The 25,998-nt window shown below is 33.1% G+C and overlaps 2 protein-coding genes and 1 non-coding gene across 3 annotated transcripts; 2 read left to right on the forward strand and 1 right to left on the reverse strand.

Moving 5' to 3' along the window:
- Window positions 1-12,664: 12,664 nt before the first annotated feature.
- On the forward strand, window positions 12,665-16,979 carry LOC107935085 (dihydroflavonol 4-reductase). The gene is made up of 6 exons (XM_016867639.2): window positions 12,665-12,964; window positions 13,299-13,468; window positions 14,038-14,232; window positions 14,928-15,087; window positions 15,608-15,800; window positions 16,661-16,979. Exons 1-6 carry the CDS (start codon window positions 12,847-12,849, stop codon window positions 16,878-16,880), a joined length of 1,056 nt encoding a protein of 351 aa, XP_016723128.1. The 5' UTR covers window positions 12,665-12,846; the 3' UTR covers window positions 16,881-16,979.
- A 476-nt stretch (window positions 16,980-17,455) lies between these two features.
- Window positions 17,456-17,536, forward strand: TRNAL-CAA (transfer RNA leucine (anticodon CAA)). Its single transcript has one exon. It is a non-coding gene; the product is annotated as a tRNA-Leu (tRNA).
- Window positions 17,537-19,436: 1,900 nt separating this feature from the next.
- Window positions 19,437-25,443, reverse strand: LOC107935080 (auxilin-like protein 1). The gene is made up of 8 exons (XM_016867634.2): window positions 24,965-25,443; window positions 21,597-24,660; window positions 21,444-21,510; window positions 21,197-21,294; window positions 21,049-21,114; window positions 20,864-20,953; window positions 20,525-20,701; window positions 19,437-19,616 (listed from the first exon to the last, which is right to left on the reverse strand). Exons 1-8 carry the CDS (start codon window positions 25,288-25,290, stop codon window positions 19,581-19,583), a joined length of 3,924 nt encoding a protein of 1,307 aa, XP_016723123.2. The 5' UTR covers window positions 25,291-25,443; the 3' UTR covers window positions 19,437-19,580.
- Between the last annotated feature and the right edge of the window lie 555 nt (window positions 25,444-25,998).

Below are 25,998 nucleotides of genomic sequence, written 5' to 3' on the forward strand. Positions count from 1 at the left end.
TCAGAAATATAAGTAGTAATATTAAAAATAGTTTTTCAGCTAGTGGTCACCACTGAGCCTCCGTCGCACCGACCCGCCTATGTCCAAAGGTTACCTGACCAAAACAGACAAACAATGTGAGTTTTCATAAACCCAGTGTGTAACCCAATAGAGATAGACGTACAAATGTACACAGTATTCTTATATGCAGATCAAATACAAATTCAGACCTAAGTTCTTAGAAGATACAAATATCAGAATCAAATAATCCAGTCAAATATACAAAATCCTACCCCCATCCTCTACACACCATCTTCGTCCATCTTATCACACCATGTGGGGTTAAAAACACTCACCCATATAATATGTGACACATAACAGATAATATGCAGTCAAGCTTCTAGAATGTATGCGAAAGGTTGTGTACAGATCACTTCTTCCACACATACAAATCTCATCCTAAACACTGATACAGAATACAGATTCAGAAATAATAGATTTAACATGCTTAATATGCTCGTATACAAATAACATACATACTTAAACAGTACAGTCAAACATAGATATCATTTTCCTACTCAGATCAGACTATCAGAATATCATATCATAGGAAAAAGCGTTTGATTATCCCTTACTGACCTTACGATAGGCCCACAGACGATCGGAATGACCCGTGTGACCCTAAGGAAAATTTTAGAATTTTGGGCCCACATACCCGTATAGCTTGCCCGTGTGGGCCAAAATACCCAAGCCCATGAGGCCTACACGGCCACACATCGCTATCACACGGCCGTGTCTTGCACACAGCCAGCCACACGTCACGGACACGTCCGTGTAGTGTCGACAGACTCTTTTTTCAACTTTTGCCAAACCTCAATTTTACATGTTTAGAGTACACACCTGGTACAGTTTTGATGCGAAAGCAATCCTGAGCCTTTCTAAACCTAAAAACTAGTACCCCAAATACCAATTTAGCAACCAAAATACAAATTCACGATAGAAATTCAACAATGCCCAAGAACTCACTGCCGACGATAAACACCCGCTAACGCGTACTAAGTCGTTGAAATGTAATTTTTCGCCTCACAACCTTCACCTAATCACAGATTTATCTATTAATCACCAAATAATAGCTACCATTTAACATCGCTAACATCTCAAAAATCAAATGTGAACGACAAATGAAGTTCTACTTACCAAGACGAATAAAGAACCCGACAATTCTAATAGCACGATTGGACGACAGGTTCACGAACAGAATCGAAGAAGAACAAAGCAAAGATTTACAGAGAAGGGGAAGAATGTCAGAAGGGAAAAGACAACATCAGAAAATTGAAGAAACTAACGTCAGAGGAAAATTGGGAAGAGAGAGAAAAAAAATAAAAATTAAAATCAAATAAAATCTTACAATCCCCAATTTTAGGCATAATCTCCTACTAACCCAGTCTCTCATTCACTTACGCAGGCTTCCAAACCCATCCAAACTCTCTCAGACAACCGAGACAAAAATTAACATCCACGCTCGCACAAGAATTTGAACACAAGACCTCCAACAAGTTAACTCCTTACCACTCAAACCAACAAGCTCATTCTAATATGGGTTTACAAACAATAAGACATAAGCCTACCCAGCAGGGATAAGGCTAAGATTAAAAATAACAGAATTTGCCAAAAGTGGGACTTGAAACCAAGACCTCACACACACACCCAAAACATTTAGCCATTAAAGCAGACACTCATTTTTGTGTCAAGACTTACAGAAACAGAAATAAATTATTCAGGGCATTACACATACAATGAATAAGTTTGGTGGAAATTGTACATAAGTATGTTGGTCTTACGACTCCAATAATTTAAAGGGTAAATTACATTTAAGGTCATTAAATTATTAGTAAGTTTATGTTTGGTTACTAAATTTTAAAAAGTTACAAAATGGTTATTGATCTATTCGAAAGTTTTCATTTAAGTTATCGGGTTGTTAAAATCGTTGTCGTATGACATTCTCTATTCGCACCACTTACACCAATTGAAAGCTCTCCTCCCTCTTCTTTTCTACATTTTAGTTTTTTCATGAAACAACTTTGAACGTCACGAACCTGTAAACCAAAGTCCAAACATCTTTCTTTTCCGGTCTTCGACATTGACTGTCAAATTGATTTGAATTTAAGGTATGTTATTCTACTCATTGATGAGTACTGATCCACTATACCGATCACCGATCGTCGAATCGTCTCTTGGACCTCGCTAGATGATTTTTTTTAAATGAACTTAACAGCCCAGTGACGTAAATAAAAACTTTTGAATAGTTCAGTGACTATTTTATAGCTTTTTGAAGTTGACTAACCAAAACATGAACTTAGTAATAGTTTAGTGACATTGAATGTAGTTTACCCTATTTTCAAAGAAAGAAAAGGATACAATCAATAAGTTTGGTGGGAATTGTGTTTTAGTATGTTGATCTTAGGACCCCAATAATATTGTTTTCCTACACTCATTGGTAATAATACTAATGGTTTCCTATCATGTTTTACGTTTGGTTAATTATGCTTTGGAGTTAAATTACAAAGTAAAAATTTAAAGGTTAAAATATGTTTCAAGTTCTTATATTTTTTCGTAAATTTAAAATTTAGTTCACATACTTTTATTTTGAGAAATTTAGTCAATTTGCTCTTTAGATTTAAAAACTTGAGTCTAGTTGTTAACATAGTTAAAATTCTATTAAATTTCCCGGTATGACATTTTAGAATTAAAAAAATACTCAATAAACATATAACAAAAAATAACATTATAATGGACTTGAATCAGCTATAAAATCAGATTAATCGGTTATTATATGTTTTTTTAATCTAAAAATCTTAAAGTTTCAAGATCATAAAAGGACTAAAATCATAATTAAGGTTTTCATTGGATACCATGGAATAAAAAAAATTATGTTCCTTTTAAATGATATTATGCGTTATTTGGATTACCACGATGACTTGCAGTTGAGTGATTGAATCGTATTTAACCTTTTGATTTAACTAGATTTTTTTTTGGCGACAAGGAAAAATAAGTAGATTAACTACATAAACTAAACCATTCCCCCTAACGGGGATACCTCGAACAATCTCAATCCGTGTCTTCCCTCATGCACTCTATATATTGGTGAGATTAAAGTCACTCTAGTAAAAGGATTATTTTACAAAAATATATATAAATACTTATCACATTTATTAATTTCATAAATATTAAATAAACTATAACTTTTAACCTATATTTATAAATTTTAAAATAATGTCCTTAATGATTGTTATACTTCCACCCATGTTAGGACACATGACAAGTCTAGAGGACATCTGAACAATAAACTTGCCACCAACAAGCCAGGAAATCACCTATGAAATCATCCTTCCAAGAAGACTACCACTCAGAAAACGAATGGCCTGGTCTTTATTGGGAATATGATTTCATATATAGGTGATTCCATTCAGATAATTGTGGTTCATTCCCAAATAAGACAACTGTCGTTCAGACAACTACTTTATCCCATCATAGTCAAAATGTATCACAGGGTCTGTCCTATCACAGACATCCTCGTCTTATCGAAGACATTCCTCCCCCGCACTCCGTAATAATGGCTAGATGACAAGTCCAGCACGTTAACATCATATTACTTGAGACTCTTGCCTTTAAATACCCCCAAAAACTATGAAAAAAGGATTGACTTTTCAAGGATACTAAGCCTACTCTCTCTCTATACTTCTCCAACCCTCGTCTTCAAACTCTCTCCACCTCCGTTCTTCATAACTTCCAGCTCTCCGTCCCGACTAGGTGAACTTACCTTCTCAGCAACTGTTGTACTCTCCCATTGTAGAACACTGTATCAACAATAATCATTTTCCCTTCTCACTAAAATTCACTTCATTATCATCACTATAATTGAATTCAAATATACATATCTCACAATTGATTTTAATCTCACTAGTATAATATCAAATACTATCGCTACAATGTTTAATTTCACCGTAATCTTATAGGTACTAATTTCACAGCTCATCCAAATGTACATTAATCCGAATTTTATTCATAGCCATATAGATGCATTCTGTGTCCAACACTATCACAGAACCAAGTTTCATCTCGAGTTAAGCTTCCTAGTATTTGTAAGTTGGGATCCACATCTAATATCTTTATGTATTTTTCAACTTTTCAAAGATAGAAAATTATTTTCAATAAAATTACGAGTAAAATAATAAAGAGAGTTTGATTAAATGCCAAAGTTACATATTTTATGTAATTAAATTGGTTAATTTATGAGAGTGCACCACTAATTTTTCCATGTTTTTGTTGAATTTTGTGCAGGGATGCAATTTGGGGCTAAATAGAAGAAAAAGGAAACAATTGGGCTAGATTGAAGAAAGAAGCAAAGAAGGAGGGCCAAAGCAGAATTTTTTCAAGAATAATTGGCTGAAATTGTTGACTTAGTGGGAGATTATTTTGGGATATTTTTTATATTATGGAATATTTTTCCTTGATTTTCTATACTAGTTGGCTCTTAATTTAGCAAGGCCACTAGTATAAATAGAGGCTACATTGTTCATCTTAATGAATCAATTGAAATATCAAGCTTTCATCTTTCAATACATTCTCTCCTTTCTATTCACGAATTTATTGTCTTTAGTTTCCTTTACTTTCAATTCGTAAATTTCCAGCTTGTTACCACTTACCATTTACAACTTCTTTTTCAAACTTTCTTTTTTTTCCAGTAGCCACCCTACTTTAATACACCACCAAAATTCCAGCCCCATACTTAATTACGCCACCCATCCTTTCCACCGATTTTTACCTTATCCAATTATGCCCAATACCATCATGTCCCAAATCCTAGTTAACTAAATCCATTTTCAGCTTTAGGTTGAAGTTAGCCTCGTCAAAACTCGTGAGTTACGAACCCGAGCAAATTAACTCCTAAATTCCAGTACTTATTATTTCTCCGGATTAAGAGTATGATTTTGTCAGCTCATAAAGTCAGATCAACACTAAGTCAAAAAAGACGTCATTTGAGTTAGTGTGGTTAGACGTACAGTTGGAATTTCGAAAGGAACGTTTCTAATCGGTTTTCTGTGAACACATTGGCGTGCCAAGTGGAGATAGATGTTTGGTTCCGTCAAGGGAAGTAGTAACCGGATTTAAATGTCCCACGCGGTTGAGGACATTGGTTCGAGCTAGGCTCTTCTAGAACGCAAGGCTGTCGGAGTTCTAAATCACGAACGTTTCGTGGTTGTTCGATCGGTAAGGGTTAGTTATTGGACGTTCCATAACTAATTTACACAAGGAAGAGTTGGTGTCCGAGGCGTCCTTGGTAGCTATAACTAGCTTATTGGAAAAGAGGAGTTCATCTAATTTCGAGGATCGGTTCAAAGACGAGGAAAACCCGTGCCTAAAGCTGAGCTTATTCTAATTAATTTTTCTTCAAATTTATTTAACTGCTTTTATTATTTCATTTTCAACTTTTACTTTTTACGCGTTTTATTTGTTTATTTTAGGTTCCAGGTTTTCGATTTTATCCTCCTCCCTAATATCTTGGGCACGACAACTGCCCCAACATAAATCTGGTCAAGAGAGCAACAATTTGCAGTAAATCCAGTATCTGAAGGATCGACCCTACTCCCTATACTGCTTAAATTGCAAATTAGGCGTAGGTTTATATTGGTGGACTCGACACCCATCAGAGTTACATTCAAATATTTAATTAACACTGATCTCTTATTTGATATTAGACCTCCACTGCCTACTTTTTTATATTTAAAAAAATTGGGTATGACTACTGAACTTTCATACTATCAAGGTCAATGGATTTTCAGTGTGTTGGAAATATAGTAACATAAATGGTATTTGACTAACATTTAGTTCTTTTTAATTTTTAATTAAATAAAAAATTTTAATTTTTACCTTTTTGAAAAATTAATAATTTAATTTAAGAATTTTTAACATAACTTTTTTTATTTTGACCCCAAATTTTATAATATTATCTCGTTACTTTAAACAAAAGCTAACCAAATAAAGGTGTTCAATTTGTTCTTTGGAGATTTGAACCCAGATGAATTTTAGGGGTCAACATCCTTTATCACTGAGCCAATCACGAAAATTTAAATTTTTTATTGAATAAAAAATAGAATCTAAAGGTTTCTTTTTAGTTTCATTAAAGCATTTTTTATTGGTAAAACTATAGAGTCGGCGTGATTTCTTTTCAATGGTTTAACTTGTCCCTCGTTAAATTAGTATAGCTTTTTCCCCTGATTAAATTAGTAAAGCTTTTTCTTTTTGGTCGGCTAAAGTAAAAGATTAATTAATAACCCAAAAGGGTAGAACTAACTAAAATGGTTAGTAAAAGATGAGTTGCTAAAAGCAAACAAATTGCTATCATCGATAGCCCTACATCAGAGGGGATGTCGAGAGCCATTACTATCTCGGGCTCGTAACGAGCAGCCTTAGTGGGATAATTAGGTATATCCATTCCGAACTTAAAAATAGAATATTGTTATCAATAAAATTATCTTGAAAATTAATATTCTCAGCACTAAATTCATATCAATGAACTTAGTAAGTAAAACTATAATAGGTTTTACTATCGCAACGCACTCGTATAGCTTGCCCTACTGACCCTACGATAGGCCCACAGGCAATCAGAATGACTCGTGTGACCCTAAGGAAAATTTTAGAATTTTGAGCCCACATACCCATATAGCTTGCCCGTGTGGGCCCACATGCCCAAGCCCATGAGGCCCACATGGCCACACGTTCGCTATCACACGGCCGTGTCTTGCACACGGCCAGCCACACGTCAGGGACACGCCCGTGTAGTGTCGACAGACCCTTTTTTTAACTTTTGCCAAACCTCAATTTTACATGTTTAGGGTACACACCTGGTACAGTTTCGATGCGAAAGTAATCCCGAGCCTTTCTAAACCTAAAAACTAGTACCCCAAACACCGATTTAGCAACCAAAATACAAATTCACGATAGAAATTCAACAATGCCCAAAGTTCTTGAAGAACTCACCGCCGACGATAAACACCCGCTAACGCGTACTAAGTCGTTGAAATGTAATTTTTCGCCTCCCAACCTTCACCTAATCACAGATTTCATCGATTAATCACCAAATAATGGCTACCATTTAACATCGTTAACATCTCAAAAATCAAACGTTAACGACAAACGAAGTTCTACTTACCAAGACGAATAAAGAACTCGAAAATTCTAATAGCACAATTGGACGACAGGTTCACGAACAGAATCGAAGAAGAACAAAGCAAAGATTTACAGAGAATAGGAAGAATGTCAGAAGGGAAAAGACAACGTCAGAAAATTGAAGAAACTAACATCAGAGGAAAATTGGGAAGAGAGAGAAAAATAATCCATCCAAACTCTCTCAGACAACCGAGACAAAAATTAACATCCACGCTCGCACAAGGATTTGAACACAAGACCTCCAATAAGTTAACTCCTTACCACTCGAACCAACAAGCTTATTCTAATATGAATTCACAAACAATAAGACATAAGCCTACCCAGCAGGGATAAGGCTAAGATTAAAAATAATAGAATTTGCCAAAAGTGGGACTTGAAACCAAGACCTCACACACACACCCAAAACATTTAGCCATTAAAGCAAACACTCATTTTTGTGTTAAGATTTACAGAAACAGAAATAAATTATTCAGGGCATTACACATACAATGAATAAGTTTGGTGGAAATTGTACATAAGTATGTTGGTCTTACGACTCCAATAATTTAAAAGGTAAATTACATCTAAGGTCATTAAATTATTAGTAAGTTTATTTTTGGTTACTAAATTTTAAAAAGTTACAAAATGGTTATTGATCTATTCGAAAGTTTTCATTTAAGTTATCGGGTTGTTAAAATCGTTGCCGTATGACATTCTCTATTCGCACCACTTACAACAATTGAAAGCTCTCATCCCTCTTTTTTTCTACATTTTAGTTTTTTCATGAAACTACTTTAAACGTCACGAACATGTAAACCAAAGTCCAAACAGCTTTCTTTTTCAATCTTCGACACTGACTGTCAAATCGATTTGAATTTAGACCTCCACTGCCTATTTTTTTATATTTAAAAAAATTGGGTAAGACTACCCAACTTTCATACTATCAAGGTAAGACTACCCAACTTTCATACTATCAAGGTCAATGGATTTTCAGTTGGTTGGAAATATAGTAACATAATTAAATGGCATTTGACTAACATTTAGTTCTTTTTTAATTTTTAATTAAACCAAAAATTTTAATTTTTACCTTTTTGAAAAATTAATAATTTAATTTAAGAATTTTTAACATAACTTTTTTTTATTTTGACCCTAAATTTTATAATATTATCTCGTTACTTTAAACAAAAGCTAACCGAATAAAGGTGTTCAATTTGTTCTTTGGAGATTTGAACCCAGATGAATTTTAGGGGTCAACATCCTTTATCACTGAGCCAATCACGAAAATTTAAATTTTTTATTGAATAAAAAATAGAATCTAAAGGTTTCTTTTTAGTTTCATTAAAGCATTTTTTATTGGTAAAAGTATAGAGTCGACGTGATTTCTTTTAAATGGTTTAACTTGTCCCTCATTAAATTAGTATAGCTTTTTCCCCTGATTAAATTAGTAAAGCTTTTTCTTTTTGGTCGGCTAAAGTAAAATATTAATTAATAACCCAAAAGGGTAGAACTAACTAAAATGGTTAGTAAAATATGAGTTGCTAAAAGCAAACAAATTGCTATCATCGATAGCCCTACATCAGTGGGGATGTCGAGAGCCATTACTATCTGGGGCTCGTAACGAACAGCCTTAGTGGGATAATTAGGTATATCCATTGCGAACTTAAAAATAAAATATTGTTATCAATAAAATTATTTTTAAAATTGATACTATCAGCACTAAATTCATCCCAATAAACTTAGTAAGTAAAACTATAATAGGTTTTACTATCGCAACGCACTCGTAAAAATAAACTTCTTCACTTGAACAGATTAATTGCTATATATCTCAGTACAGTAACCTTTACAAGTCTTTCAATTATATAGAATTTTTTGAGATCTAATGAAGATCTATTATAATCTCTATTAAACAGCAGGTAAACTGGTTGAATACAATGTAACAATAACAAATAAGGTAAACAAGGATTGTCGGCAACTAATATATCAATGTTCCAATTCAATCTAATATCCTCGATCCAAGGGATTTGATAAGTATGATCCAATCCAATCTCCAACAAGTTTCCTCAAGTGATATAATATTTATTGGTGGGCTAGATACTTTCCACAATATTAGTTCAGTCCAAATATCCTATTCAATAAATTGTCAATAACCCAAATATGGAAACAATCTCAACTGTCGTAGTTAGCCAACGAGTGAGAACTCTCGCAGGTACTCCTTCATCCTTTCTATATTTTTCAATAGTTTTGAATATCAATGCACGAGTGAAACATGAAGTTACAACTCACATAGATTATATTGAAGATATATCTAATATCAGACATACTTCATCTAGATTTCGTGAAAAAGATCCATATTGTTTCACGAACTACAACCCTTATGTTGATGATGTAAAATTCGGTCCCATCCCCTCTAAACAACTTAGTCGGAGGAGTAATATTGTTGAATTGGTGTTGGTGGTGAAAAAGATTTGTTCGGCAAATCTGTCGAATTTAGAATTTCTAGCTAGATTGAATGGTGAATGGAACTGAATGCTATGGGGAGATGAATTTTATCGCAAATCTTGTGTTAGGAATGTTTGGCGATCAAGTGACTAAACTTGTACATGATGAATTTTATGTTGTAACATCTAATTCGACAGCTTTTTTCCAGCGAGCTTCGGAAACATCTCAAACGTTAAGATTTTTATTTTCATTGAAGGTTCATTAACCTTGATATTCAAAAGTTCCTACAACATTGTTGTTATATTTCTTGTAATAACGACGAACTCGACAAATTCAACAAAAACAAATCGTTAACCTTTTTCAATTAATAGTACTCTCGAGTTAGATCTTGAACATCCACCACCTCAACTTTCTATAAATAAATCATATTTATAACCGTAAAAAACCTACCAACCAACTTTCTTACTATCAAGTTTAATGGGTTTTGAATATTTGTTGAAGAAATAGTTAAATATTTAAATAGTATTTGATTTAGGGGTTTACTATAGTTTCCACCCTTCAAATTATAGTTATTTAGTAGACCAAATACTATGGTCTACAAAGAGTGGCTGCCTGCCTATATTTATTACCAAACATTCAAAGAAAGATAGTGATAGCACTGAAATCTTAGAAAAAAGAAGAATCTAATTAGTTTTCCATTTATTGAATCGAAAAATAGAATGTAAGGTTCAACATGTGATTTCCTTTAGATGGTTAACTTGCCCTCATTAAATTAGTCAGACTATAGGTAAATATAGATATATATGTTTTATGTTTAATGCATTATTGATATATTACTAAGTTTAATTAGTTATCTATGTGACATGCATCAAATGCAAGCCTAATTAAGGTATAATCAAAGGTATATTTACTTAACAAGTATTAAATATTATTGTCTATTTCTGTTTTACGGTGTCTACTTTTCTAATAACTTGAGTTTATATTTATTATACCTATAGCTCACGAGTCAACACCTTTAATTAAGGAGAATTATTTTAAGAACTGAAACACTTACAAACCCGAATTATTGGTACCACCTACTTGACATGAATATAGGATATCTATTGGCGTATATCCAATCCTCATACATGACAACCCAAACACTAAAATATACCCATCAAGAGCAAAGCCAAAAAATTGTTTTAATAGAGGTTAGAGATTAATCATATCTTTTGAGTGACAACTTGCAATTTTTTTTTCTTCATTCAATCTATTCTGTTTAAAAGTAATAGAATAGTTGTTCTAGTTAAACAATATAATTGTCAAACAAGCTATTATAACATGAAAACCAGGCATTCCAATCACCAATCTAACATTCACCACCACGCCTTGAACATAACCCTGCGATTAATACCTGTTGTCGCTAATGTTTCTGCCATGTCATTGCCATGCTGCTCTGCTTTTGAAAATGTTACCTCACCCACATAGGCTAGTCTCCTTTCCATATCTGCGAATGTAGTTTGTTGCAACCAAGGTCTCTTGTCTTTGTTCAATAACCAGTTATACGTCACCAGTGACCCTATTTCAACAATAATCAAATCAAATCCCCTTCACCCTATCTCAATTATTACATCCAACGCTGTAATCATTGCTCCTAATTCAGCTGAATCTGCATCAATGGCATCACATGGTCCCGAGAATAAAGCTCTTACAGTTCATTCCCCGTCTCTTACGTTATATTAATGGCTTCACATGGTTATTCCTCCATAGCCCGTAGCTTCCTCAGTTGCCATTCCGCTTACGTTAAACTTTAGCAAATTTAACATTATATTAATTTGTAATTTTAAATTTTGAAGGGGTTATAAAGCAATTTTACCAATTTTGGAGGGCCACCGCCCTCTATTCCCAAACAACCTACGAAGGTAAGTCATCAACAATAAGTCTATCAACTTAGTACCTCAAGAAAGTGTATATCAAAGAGTTGGTGTGAGCAAAATTCAATTCAATTCAAAAAAATAAAAAAAAAATTCAAATTTCAAGTTAATCAAATTGAGTTATTTGAATTATTCGAGTCAACTCGAATAAGAAATTTTGGATTTTGAGTTCGAGTCGAGTTAAATTTTTACAATTCGAATAACTCGAATAATTTGAATAACAGATTAGTATAAATACTGTTTTGGTCCTTGTCAATTTTGAAAATGAGCAAATTGATCTCTCTTAACAAAAAAATCAAAGTAATTTTCACATTTTGAAAATAATTTTTAAAATTCTAAATATTTATAGAACTTCTAAATTTTATATTTTTAAAAAAATTATAAATTTTTAAAAAATCTAAAAATATATAAAAATTTAATAAAATAATAATTTTGGAATCTAAATATGTGATTAATGATTCAAGTTTATCATACTAAAATATTTTTTTTTATTTTTCTTTAAAAAAAATTCTAATATATATTTTTTTAAATTTGTGTTCTAACATGGAAATAGTTATATTGTACAAGATTTTAATTTAACATTATTATTTTTTTCTAATTTAACTCAAACAGTTTCACTCGATTCAATCAAACGCTCACCTCTAATTCGAGTTATCCAAAAATCCAAATAAAAAAAGAAGGCAAAACTACGTTGTTTTGATAAATGTTTACATTTTTTAAAGTTAAAATTCAAAACTATCAAGTTAAAAGCTAAAACTACGTTGTTTTGATAAATGTTTACCCATTAGTCTTACTTTCCTTCCCGAATTGCCACACTCTCCCTTTTTCCTTTACTCAAAATTAATCTAAAAGATTATACTTCGTAATCAATCTATATAAACAGAACATTGAGTATAAATAATAATATTTATTAATTTAACTCGACTCGATTCGAAATTTTTTTTATTTAATTCAACTTAATTTAATCGAATACACATCCCTATCAAAGACAACACAAAGCTACCCCCGTGACGGCGTGACCTACCAACCAAGCACGTGAATATCGGTAAGTTGACCACGTGCGTTTAACCAAATTGTTGGGAGTTGGCTGTTAGATAAGAAAGAAAAAAACATCACCAAAAACTAGAACTGAATCATTGACTTTGAAGGTCCCCTTTTTATTACAAGCAGATACCCACTCACCCCCCAAATCTCTTTATATACATGTTTCCGACACACTTTTATCACACAAGATAAAACAGTACTTTGTTTTTGAGCTCCAAAACTGAAAAAACTCTCCATTTTTTATCAAATGTTCTAGACAACGATGGGATCTGAATCTCAAGTTGTTTGTGTTACTGGTGCCTCTGGGTTCATTGGTTCATGGCTGGTCATGAGGCTACTCGAACACGGTTACACTGTCCGCGCCACCGTCCGTGATCCCGGTTCGTTTCCCTTTTTATTTTCGATACACGTTTCTCTAGATATGTTGGCGTAGTTTTTGAGGTCACAGCAAGCTATTTCCATAGTAAAAATAATGATCCGTTTTTGTTATTAAAATCATGGTTTCAATATGGTCAGGAGTTCGATCTCCAGTTGATACTCTTAACTTCGATAAAATAATAATAATGGTTTCTACAAGCTAAACTTTAAACCTTAAAAAAATAATGCTTTTGGCTTTTAAAGATATTTACTTTTATAATATATATGTGTTTTTTTTTAAGTAATGTTAAACTAACTGTAAATACAGTGAAACTAATTTTTTTCCCATATAAATAGATAATCAAAAGAAGGTAAAGCACTTGCTTGATCTACCAAAAGCCAACACCCATTTGACATTGTGGAAAGCTGATTTATCTGAAGAAGGAAGCTTTGATGCAGCCATTAATGGCTGTTGTGGTGTCTTCCATGTTGCCACTCCAATGGATTTTGAGTCCAAGGACCCTGAGGTTGGTTTTCCTTTTACACTGATGTATTTGCATGTCTGTTGTATATAATATATATTTTCATTTAAAATACTTTATACAATATATAATATATAACAATCTATTTGTACGATTAATATTTTAACAATTCAATCGTCATGTTTAATATTTCATTCGTATAAATCATACATGTCAAATTTGATATTATTTAAAAAATTTTAATTATTTATTTTATGTAAAAATATATAGTATTTTAGATCTATATGATAGATATATTAGATTAGTTTCAGAATTTGCATGCTTGACAAGCACAATTATATCAATAAATTCAACAACTGAATCGTTAAAATATTACATCATTATAAGCAAATCTCTATTACTAATTTTTATATATTACCATATGTTATATATGATAGTAACTAATGGATGGAAACCATTATGATAAGTCTAAAAATGGGTAACTTTTTTGGCCCTTTGGTGATCAAAACATTATATTGTAAAAAGGGGTGTGTCTGCAAATAGCAACCCTATTTTGCTAGAATTTTTTTTTTACTTTTTTACTGCTGAGTTGATTTTTTCTCTTTTTTTGGCAGAATGAAGTGATAAAGCCAACAATAAATGGAGTATTGGATATAATGAAAGCATGCATCAAAGCAAAGACAGTAAAAAAATTGATTTTCACATCATCAGCTGGAACTGTCAATGTTGAAGAACACCAAGGAACTGTTTATGATGAAAGTAATTGGAGTGATTTGGAATTTGTCTATGCCAAGAAAATGACTGGATGGGTTAGTTTCTCTCTTTTTCTTTTTTAAATAATTATTATTCGGTACATCGATAATAAAATGTTTAAAATGTTAGAACCAGATTGGACCAGTTGAATCGTGAACTGGTATGGATCAATCGAATTGATTAAAAATCGATTGAACCAACAGTTGAACCGAATTTTTTATTTGTTATATTTTTTAATCAAACCGACCAGATTGATAAAACAATGGGTTCACTAATCTTGTCAGTTCGATCATTTATCCGGTTCTAAAAATATTTATTTGGGAAAGAAAAGGTGGTTGGCAGGCAGTAACCCCAAATAAATTTCTAACTATTTTGCAGGTCTCAGCATTTATTAATAAACAAAAAACTGTTTTTTGTTTGGTACTTCAAATTTTCAAGTTAAGCATCCATAATAAAAAAGGATTATTTATGTGTTTGGGACCCTTATTCTTTTAATTTTCTTTAAATACTATAAGGTAAAATTGTATTTAATCATTCTAAAATTATAATTAATTAAAGGTCATATTTTAAAACCCGAATCGTATTTATAGATGAAATTCCGATTAATGAATTTATTAATCTCAACAATTTTTATTTTACTATCTCGACTCTTTCTATATTACATTTCTGACTTCACCCCTACAAATACGAATTTTGTTTAATTAAAATTGATTTTTTTAAACTGAAATTCATTTTCTTTTATGGTTTGTAGATGTATTTTGTCTCCAAGACATTGGCTGAGCAAGCTGCCTGGAAGTTTGCAAAGGAGAATAACTTGGATCTCATCACTATAATTCCAACTCTTGTCATTGGTCCATTTCTTATGCCTTCAATGCCACCTAGTCTAATTACTGGCCTTTCACCCCTTACTGGTAAGTAGATCTTAAACATTAAGTTTTGAGGGATTTAATTAATAATTTTTAAAAAGGTTTTTTTAGGGATTTAATAATTTAAAAAAAAACTTAGTTGGTCTAATTAAAACTTTAAAACTTTGAAGGTTTAATGAGAACTTACAAAATTTAATTGGTCTAAGTGGACCACTTAGTCCATGAATACCTCTAGCTCTCTACTCCTACGGACCGTCAATCCCTATTCTTTAAGGATATATACAAGGACAAAGGAAGGGGGAGGCAAGGACCTTGGTACTCTTAAAATAAAAATTTATGCTTTTAGCTCTTGAAAATTTATAAAATTTTAAGTAAATAAATGGTAAACTTATAGTTTGGCCTCCTCAAAAATGATAAAATTTTAATCTAGTCCTTCTAAATACTATGATGAAATTACATTTTAACTCTCATAAAAATATATAACTCGACCTCGACCCTAAGAAAAAAGTTCCGGCGATATAATATATATATATTGATTTTTGCATGATTTTATGTAATAATGCAGGGAATGAAGCTCATTATGGTATCATTAGGCAAGGGCAGTTTGTGCACTTGGATGATCTCTGCATGTCTCACATATTCTTGTTTGAAAACCCTAAAGCTGAAGGCAGATACATTTGCTCCTCCCATGAGGCCACCATTGTTGAGCTTGCCAAAATGCTAAGAGAAAAATACCCAGACTACAATATTCCTACTGAGTAAGCCCATTTTTTTAAATCAAGTTCTTAATTTTCGTTGCTTTTTTGGAATAGCCAAGTTCTAATCCAAACTCAAAAACTTGATACGATTAATCAAAGTTCAAATCCGAAGCAACTTGATTCAATAATAAAAACTCCACAACCCAAACCAGATATTATCAAATCATAATGACAGTGGTGGAATGTGGCATTAAGTTTTGAGGGCTTAATTAAAAGTTTCAAAAACTTTAAGGTTTATTACATTTTAAAAAATGGGGGGTTTAATGACATTTTTCAAAAAAACTAAGGGTCTGGTTAAATTTTTTTTTAAATTGAGAAAATTAATGAGAATTTTTGAAAATTTTAGAGAATTTAATCAAAATTTTTGAAACTTTTGTATAGCTTAATTGGAACTTTTAGAAATTTTGGGAGTCGAAGTGAAATTTTCAAAACTTTGTGGGTCTTATTAAAATTTTAAAAACTTTTGAGGTTTAATGAGACTTTTCAAAAAAAATTAAGGGGACTAATTAATTTTTTTATTTTCAAAATTTTGTAAAGCTTGATTAAAATTTTTAGAAATTTTTCGAGTCTTAAGTAAAATTTTCAAAAATTTTGAAGAACTTACTGATAATTTTCTAAATTTTTGAGAGGCCCCACTCTAGCTCTCTTCATTTCACTCCTAATAATAACTTAAACTAGAATGGTCCAGACTCAAGATAACTCGAACTCGAATGTCAAATCAAAATAAATCAAATCTCAAATCGACCGTAACTTAAAACTATCCAAAAAATTTAAAACCCGATTTAAACAACCCACCCAATTATAACCCCAATAGGTAGCTTGTCTAATTGCTTATATGAATGTTTTTGTTACATGATCAGGTTCAAAGATGCAGATGAAAACTTGGGAAATGTGGTCTTCAATTCCAAGAAGCTGTTGGATTTAGGGTTTCAATTTAAGTACAGCTTGGAAGACATGTTTGTCGGAGCTGTGGAGACATGTCATGAAAAAGGGTTAATTGCACCTCCAACGAAGATTGAGAATGCAATAAATGGTGATACCATTGCTTGTATTGAGACACCAACCAGTGTTAAATGTTAGAACAATATCTATCTATACCATGGATGTATCACCATAGTCATGTTAAGGGCTTTGGCGTCTTTTTTTCGAATTAAAATAAAGATTTTCGTTTGGATCTCACCCTTTTAGTCGTTATCAAAGAAAAAAAATTATATGTTCTTCGGATTTTCTAGGGTTTGTTTCTAAGAATTAGGTTGCATGATTATAATTTTATATATAATTGGTAAATATATTTTTATGCACCCACAACACAACAAAACTTACCATTGAATTTTGAAAGGTATAATTAATTTTTTTTTAAATGAGGACTTATTGTGTGATTAGTTCATCAGTGTCAAAAATATAGAATTTGAGTAGGCAAGTGAAGATTAAATCAAACTAATTCTATTTTTTTAAAGTAAAGTTATATTTCTGTCAGAGAACAATATGAATAGTATATCATGTTTTATCAACGCACTAAACGGGTTATACGATATCTCTAATGTGGAAGTAGGCCAACATTTCTATTGGCAAATAGCAGGTTTCCAAGTCCATGCCCAAGTACTTATTACTTCTTGGGTTGTAATTGCTCGTGGAATATGATTCACTTTCAAGATGCCTTGATGGTGAAATGGTAAACACATGAGACTCAAAATCTCGTGCTAAAGAGCGTGGAGGTTCGAGTCCTCTTCAAGGCATAATATTGAGAATGCTTATTGAATTGGAATAAGTTCAGTAGCGGATCACGAGATCTTGGTGATCTTCTCTATCTAATGAATGGGCAGTCCGCTTTGAAATCACTCGCCCTACACCCACCCCGAGTATATGCTTCAACAGGAATCACGCACACAAGGGTAGATTGATACAATATAAACCTCTGGTAAAATGCCCCCGGTAACCAAGCAGATAAAGGACATTACATAGCCCGTTTTAGGTATTGGCGACTTACCAATTCCGTGACTTTGGCACTAGACATTCCAAAAATGGGTGCTATCAAATCGGGTGAATTCAATAATAGACGTCTGGTGGCATTCCAGCTTTCCTTCTCCTTTCAGGACCTATCCGAAAGAGAATCCAACGCTTCTCGCTCGTGAAAAAGTTTTCAAAAAAATGTTATAATGTACAAAATCAAATTTAACAGTAAAAATGGAAAAAGAAATTTTAAAAGATCTATACAAAGGTTAATTTCCCATTTTTTAGGAGCAAAATGCAATTCATGTTCTAATACAAAAGCCTTCGAGTCAAATTGAAAGAAAAATTTTTGAGTTAATCAAGTTGACAAGACCTATTTTATCTAGACCTGATCATGGGTCGGGCCACCTGGCCCGGCCTGAAGGTCTGCCTAAAATGTGGGAGGGTTTGGGCAAAAATATAAGCCCGAAAAATGGGCTTGAGAAAAAAAATAAAACCCATTTAAAAAATGGCCAGGCCTCGGGTAAGGCATTTTTGGCCTAGCCCCGGCCCGGCCCGAATCTGCTCTTTTTTTTTGTTTTTGAATGTTACTTTCTTGTTGTTTTCTCCATATTTTGCTACATTTTACTATTATGTTGCTACTAGTTTGTTGTTATTGTTTGGATATTATATAAAACTTATTTTATTGTTAATTTTATTATTATTTTAAAGGCATTTGTTAATTTTGTTATTATTTTAGAACATTTGCTTGTTAAGTTGCATTTATCTTAGTGTTATTTAAGTCTATATATTTTTTAAATTTTATTTTAAATTTGTTGGGAAATATTTATTTTGATGTTTTTAGTATTTTTGATGTATTATATATATTTAAAAATTATATAAAAATAATATAAAAAATAATACGGGCAAATCGGGTCAAACCCGGGTTTTATCACTTTTATCCGGGTCGAGCTTGGGCAAAATTTTAAGCTCATTTTTCAGGCCGAGCCCGGGCCTAGTAAATGGTCCTAAATTTTTAGTTGAGCCCGACCCAGCCTATGAGCACCTCTAATTTTATCATCTCCGCTCGATTTAAAAAAAATTTTGAATGAAATAAAACTCGAGTCAAATCAAGTAAAATTATTTGAGTTAAATTAAAAAATTAAATATGTGAAATTAAAATATTGTCATCGTATAACTAATTTCATATTAGAGTATATAAATTTGAAACAATATATATTTGAAAATATTTTCAAAACAAAATAAAAAAATACTTTAGTATGATAAACATAATAATTAATTAACTTATTTAAGTTCTAAAATTATTATTTTAGAAAATTTTTAAAATTTTAATTTTCTTTATATATTTTTTTAAAAAATTAAAACTTTTATAATTTAAAAAAATAATTTTTTTTATAAATATTTTGAATTTTAAAAATCATTTTGAATTTTTGAAAATTATTTCAGTTTTTTTTGTATTTTTAATTGTAAGAGATCAATTTGCTCATTTTTAAAATTGACGAGAACAAAAGGAATATTTACACAAATTTATTATTCAAATTATTTGATTGTAAAATTCAACTCAACTCGAACTCAAATTATTCGAGTTAACTCAAATAACTCAATTCAATTAACTCAAAATTCAAAACTTTTTTCGACTTTTATTGTGTAAAAGGCATTGAAGCTTTTTTAAATTCAAAAAATATATTAGAGTTTCATGTGAAAATGATATATAATATAATCCAATTTTCAAATGATGTACATTGAAGCCTTTTTTTTCTTTTCCATTTCAATAGGGCACTAAAACATTAACTAATATATATGACAGCACCCTCCATGGAAACCCAATCTCTACCTTTCTTCTGCACTAAATCGGTTCCAAGCCTCCTGTACATTTCACATATATAATAGCATACATACACATAAAATTAGAAACTTGAGATGAACTAGGAATGTAACAACTCAATTTCTGTTTTCTTTTATTGTAGGTTAAACTATGATTTTGGTCGGATTTAGTCTATCTACTTTAACCTTACATAGTTTTATAGATAAATGTATTTGGCAGATCCCTTTATTACAAGGACCAAATCAAATTAGTCCTATTTAATAATAGGTTAATTTAGTCCTTATACTATTTAAAAAACCAAATAAATCCAAATTTTATAGTTTAAAAAATGGCATTTATTGTTAACAGAGTAAATATTTTGAATGCTTTTTATGGTTCTAGAGTTGAATTGCAAATGAAAAAAATAATATTTTGAAACCCTATTTGATTATTTTTTATAGTATAGTAATTAAATTGATACATTTAATGGTAGAGGGACTAATTTGATCTAGTCCCTATAATAGAGGGACTTGGAAGGTACTTTCACCTAGTTTTATCCCTACCATGCTTAATGTTATACTTTAGTACAAATCACTAACACCGTTAAAAATTCAGTGAAACCGATATAGAACTTTTTCATAAAAAGTCCAAATCATTATGTTGGGCTGGAAATTTTCTTTTAAATGAAAAATTAGTCAAAAATATTTATAATCAAAATTTCACTATTGAAAAGATATAGGGAATTTTAGGTTTCTGAGGTTTTTCTAAATTACACCAACTAACAGTTCCTTTAACCATGTTAGTGATATGGACTAAGGCATATAGTAGTAGAATCAAATTATGTCAAATTATAAGGACAAGGACAAATCCTATAATTTAACCTTTTGTTGTCTTGTTTCCCTAGCTCAATATAAGAAATAAATAAGAATAAATCAATGAAAGCTTTGGTTAAAGAAGGAAAGCAACAAACCTTGAGAAGATCAAAAACTTTCTCGCAAATGTACTTTTGTTGTATGTTAGCACCTCGTTGCTGCAACTTATCAGGATGAACACACAGTGTAGCTTTTCTATATGCTTTCTTTACAGCTGCAGTGCCTAGAATATCCGTAAGCGATATTGGCTGCCAACCGCTATCAGGGCCAAGGATCTGCCAGCAATGCAAAAATTCAGTTAAACTAGGGCGTCCTAAGTAGTATATAGCCAAATATCTCCAACCCCATGGCCACAGGCCACAGTGTAAATGTCAAAAGATTTAATCCTACCATTATATGATGTATTTATGAACAAAAATAGAAAAGCTGTTACATACATATTGTAATGTCGATAAGAGCGCACGTAAATTTCCTTGCTTCCCACTTAACCACCTTTTGACTTCAGCATCCAGAGTTTCTGCTAACCTCTGCAATATAAATTACGATCCAAAATTGTTAGACAAGAACAGAAACCGGCCTCATTGCGAAAAGATTTATCGTTTCATTTGAATGTATAAGTTACATTTCTTTCAGCTTGTTCTTTCTGAGCAAGAAGATCACGCTCGTTCTTCTCTGCAAGTGCTTTGGCCTGGAAACAAAAGAAAGTGAGATTCTCAATACTAGTCGCAAAATCCGTACCGGATAAGCGACAAAGATAGTAGAAGGCATACCGCTCGTTCTGCTGTCCTTTGATGCCTTTCCAACCTAGCTTTACATCTTTGAGCTGATTCACCAACAGCTCCATCTGACTCCTCAGAATATTTTGAAGCTTCATGAAGCAAATAAAGATGATTCAGAATTTAAGGGTTTTCTTTTCTTTTGCCCAAACAAGTAATTTAATCATCACAGAAAAAAAAGTGCCGTTTCTGTTTTGCCAAGTCCATGCAGGATATCTTTAAATACCAGTTTACCACATACCACTCTGGTTTGAAGAATTAGGATATCTGGAAGTTCCAGGAGGACATGAGCCTTTGTATCGGGAATCCTGCAAAATATTCCAGTAATCATTTCTTTGCCCTTTTGTGCCATTTCAGCAAAGAGGAAAAATGGATGACAAAAGAAGACACTCACATAAGATTGGTAGCTGTGCTTTGAATCAGAGAACTTTTCAGCCTGGTTCCTGGCTCCAAGGGAAGCCTTTTCGGACAAAGCTTTCTCCAAGGCACGCTGCCGGGCCTCTGCAGTTGCTCTCTCTACTGCAGCACGCTCAGCTTTAAGTTTCGCTTCCATAAATGTCTTATCATTGGTATCAGCAGAATGCTTGACTGACTCTCCTTGGGTTGTTTCAGCCTTTACCTTACGCTGTGCTTCTATATTCATTCTTCCAGCAGCAGCCCTCTCCCGGGCTTCAGCAAAGGCCCTTTCACGAGCTTCACGAATAGCTCTTTCAACAGCTATTCTCTCCTTTTCTTTTTCTTTTACCTTTTCCTTTTTCCTTTCTCTCTCTTTTGCTTCATCTACTCTTTTTTGTTCTTCCCTAACTAGCTTAACTTCTTCCTCGGAAGCATTTTCGGTTTCCCTCTCTTCCTTCATCAGGGTTTTAGGAGAATTTTCCTCTTCGTATTCTGTACTTTGGCCTGCTTCAATCTCATGACCTATTTGTGTGGCTTCATTTTTATCGCCAAACTCGCAATGTAACTGGGAATCAACGAATCTTACCTCATCAGTGTGCTCAAAGCTATACTTGTTCTCTTCCTGTTTCAAACAAACGACAGCCTCCCTTACATCTTCTGATTTACAAGCCAGTTCTTCAACATGCTTCTCCATGGTGAAGGTTTTTTCAGACTTCTCGGAATGCCGCTCATAGTGATCTTTCTCAAATGTTACGTCAGCTGGATCAACATCTATACTGCTTCTTTCGAAATTAGATGCATCTGCTGTATTTTCTGCTTGCCACTTAATCTCATCAGGTTTCAAGTTGCTTTCAGCCAAGCCAGACTTATCAAATTCCAGGTTTTCTTCCAAGTTAGTAGCCATTTCGTCTGCTTCTGAATTTATTTCAGTTTCTTTACACTCACTATAAGCTTTGCATCCTTCCACAATCCCTTCATTTTCTTCATTACAAAGGAACTCTGGAGTCATTTCACAGCTGTCTTCACTAATAGAGGGCTCCAAAGTTTCACCTAGATAGTTAAATTCATTGCTGTTGGATGCATTATCAGCTACTTTAAGGTCTTCCCAATAGCAGTCTAGAGCATCTTCCCTTGCTTCAGTCATCTCATCTGCTTCTTGATTGGTCTGGTTTTGCACCTCTTCAGTTCCCACACTCTCAGAAGCCATCATCTGTCCCTCATCCGCTGCTTCCATCTGATAAGCATCTTCAAGCAATTCTACATTCTCTTCAGCCTCCATAAATTCCTCATTGCCCAACGAATCACCATTTTCTTCAAGTTTCCTCATTTCTTCCTCATGATCAAAAGCATCATCTCTAGGATCAATTATTACCGGTTCCTTCGTTTTGTCAGACATTTGCTCATTGTCTTCTCTATCACAAGCATCTTCTTCTTCATTGTTTTCTTCTGGTCTACAAGCCGCACTAACTTCCTCCTTCAGTTCTGATATCTCAAAAGCTTCTTCAGATATCTCCTCAAATTTTTCCTGTACATAAACATCTTCTAACAGCATCTCATTCTTTTCCTTCTCGGAAACATTTTCTTCCTGTTCAATCTTATGCTGATGTTTCTCCTCCATATCCAACCCTTCCTTAGCAACTGTTAATCTCTCCAAATCGTCAGTATCCTTTACTTCTTCCATTTCAACCTTTTTCTCATCTTCTATTGGTTGCTCTGGATCTTCTGATTTCCTTTCACATGGTTCTAGTTCATTGCACACGTTCTCTTCAGTTTCCTCCCACTGTTCACCAAATCTTAGTTCAGTTTCATCTTCTTTCGTATCATGAAACTCTACATCAGGCACTGATTCATGCAGACATTCCTCGTTATCAAAAAACTCTCTCGATTCATCTATTTTCTTCTTCAGCTCAGTAGCTTCCCCAACAACTTCTGGTTCCTCGTTATATTCTTCTGGTTTGTCGAAGGTTGTCTTCTCTTCTCCCTCATGTTCATTCAGATCCTGGGTTACATCCTTTTCCCTTTCTCCGTCTTTTGCGGCTTCCCTTTTCTCCACTTCATCTTGTCTACAATCAGCCTGCAGAGATATGAAATCCTTTGCACATGTTTCTCCAGCAGCTTCTCTTGCAACGAAACCTCTCTTCTCGTCTTCTAATTCAGCAGCCACATGGTGAACTTTGATCACATTTTGCATTTTTACTCCATCAGAAGTTTGCTGAGAAGCTACTATCTTTTCACTAGTCTCCTGAGCTTTATCTTCCCTGAAATTACTTTGTTTGACAGTATCTTTACTCTTCTTTCTCTCCTCACTAGTCGAACTACCATTAGATCGGGGTTTGACCCGTCCCATATAACCTTTTCTTCTTTCCATTATTTCTTTTGCAACTTTTAACCTAGCTTGAGCCTCCTCTATTGCTTTCTTCACTGCTGCAGCAGAAGTAGCTGCAACTGAATTCACATCCAATTCATCATCAAAGTAAGGGGGAGAAGAAACACCCATATCACAATCCAAAGATTGACTCCTCGGAACCCCAAACTTCAAAGAATCACGATTATTAACACCATTGTTATATGACATGCTTGAAGCTCGCTTCACTTTTGAAGGAGGTGTTCCACGGCCAAAATCATAGGTCCCAAATAGAACATCGTTACAATCAGACCCATTACTTTTAGGCTCGCTATGGAACTGATCCACACCTTTCAAAGTCTCCTTACCAACACCACAAGCTTGAACATCAGACGCTGGTTTCTCACAATGTACACCATCATCCCCTTTCCCCCCACCTAACTTTTCAGTGCCATAAGGCTCATTTACAGCAGAAGAAACCGGGTCCTCCCTCGGCGGAGCTATGTTTTCATCAACAACACAAGTGAAACCAGGAACAGCTACATGTATTGTTCCATTCGTCCCATTTTTGCTTCCGAGGCTACTTTTATTATACGACATTTTGAACTGCTTCACACCATTACTTGATCCATGGGAAGCCTCATCGTTTGACACAACTCGATTACTTGAAGGATACGAAAACGACCCTTCCGAATGCGATTTCGTCTTAGCTGGTCTCCTACAAAATTAATCTAATTTATGCTAGATCTTTCCTCATATAAATAAAGAAAAAAAATCACAATATTTAACGTGTTAAATTTAGTGCTACCACTTTCTAATGAATTTAGCATTCAACATTAAATGCAAAGATCAAAGGTTCAACACAACTATTCTCAAACCAAACAAGCTCTTAAAGATCAAGGTTTTACCTATACATGAAAACACAAACATATTTCAACATCCAAACACTCCCTAACACCATATTTACATATTTTAGTAACTAAATAGAAGATCAAAAAGAAAAATAAATAAAATGAACTTACTTTTTATCTCTAGTTGGTTTAGCGACGAATTCTTCATGAGAAACAGCAAAATCCACATCCCCAAAACCACCAAAAATGTTGGAATAATCAAGCTTCGAGCTAGAAACCTCGACGGAGAACTTCCTCTGGTTCAGTTCAGGGACATCGAGGAACGGAATCGAAGAACCGGAACCACCGCCGAATATCTCGGCGTAATCTTCAACGGCCGATCCAACTTTGGTTTGACCACCGAAAACGCCGTCGTACAAGCTTTTACCATTGAAACTATGGCCGTTACTAAGTTTCTTACTGAAAGATGTAGCAGCCGAAGCTCTTTGGTACTCCATTGAAATAACAAAAATAAAAATAAAAAAGAGATATTTAGGGTTTGTTTTTCAGAGGATTTTTTTCCCTCTGTTTCACTGCAGTGTACAAGACACGAAGAGAAGAAGAAGACTCTGTGAGGATACGAGAAAATGAAAAATAAAAATTATTTGAAACGAGAAATTGAACAGAAAAAATAATATATTAGTAAATGTGGGGTATATTTGTCAGTGTACGGTGAAGGTTAAAATTTGTCATAACTCCCTGTATTTTTTGAAAATTAAGAATTTAGTCCTTATACTTTTATTTCCAAGAATTTAATCTTTTTACTTTTCAGATTTTTAAAATCAGGTCCAACCGTTAAATTTTTTCGTTAATAGCACCAGGAAACCCCAAACTATTACTTTCATTTTAAATTGGTCCTAAACTCCAAAACGTTCTAATTACAGAGGCAAACGGGCTGGCTCGGATTGGGCTTTCTTCATATTTAGATTTTTTTTAGGTCCAAATTAGCTTGGACTCTGATTTTTTGGGCTCGAAATTTTTCAAACTACGATGTTCTCAAGCTCAAGCTCTTTCAAACTTAGAATTTTTTGGGCTCAATTTTTTCAAATTCGAGCTTAGATTCGAGCCAGCAAACTTTGATGGGTTTAAATAATTTTGAATTTTTGTAAGTTATAATTTTTTTAATTTTTTAATGTAATAATTCATTTTACTTTTATAAGATAAGA

This window comes from Gossypium hirsutum, chromosome D06 (genome assembly GCF_007990345.1).
Source record: "Gossypium hirsutum isolate 1008001.06 chromosome D06, Gossypium_hirsutum_v2.1, whole genome shotgun sequence".
NCBI classification, from domain to species: domain Eukaryota; kingdom Viridiplantae; phylum Streptophyta; class Magnoliopsida; order Malvales; family Malvaceae; genus Gossypium; species Gossypium hirsutum.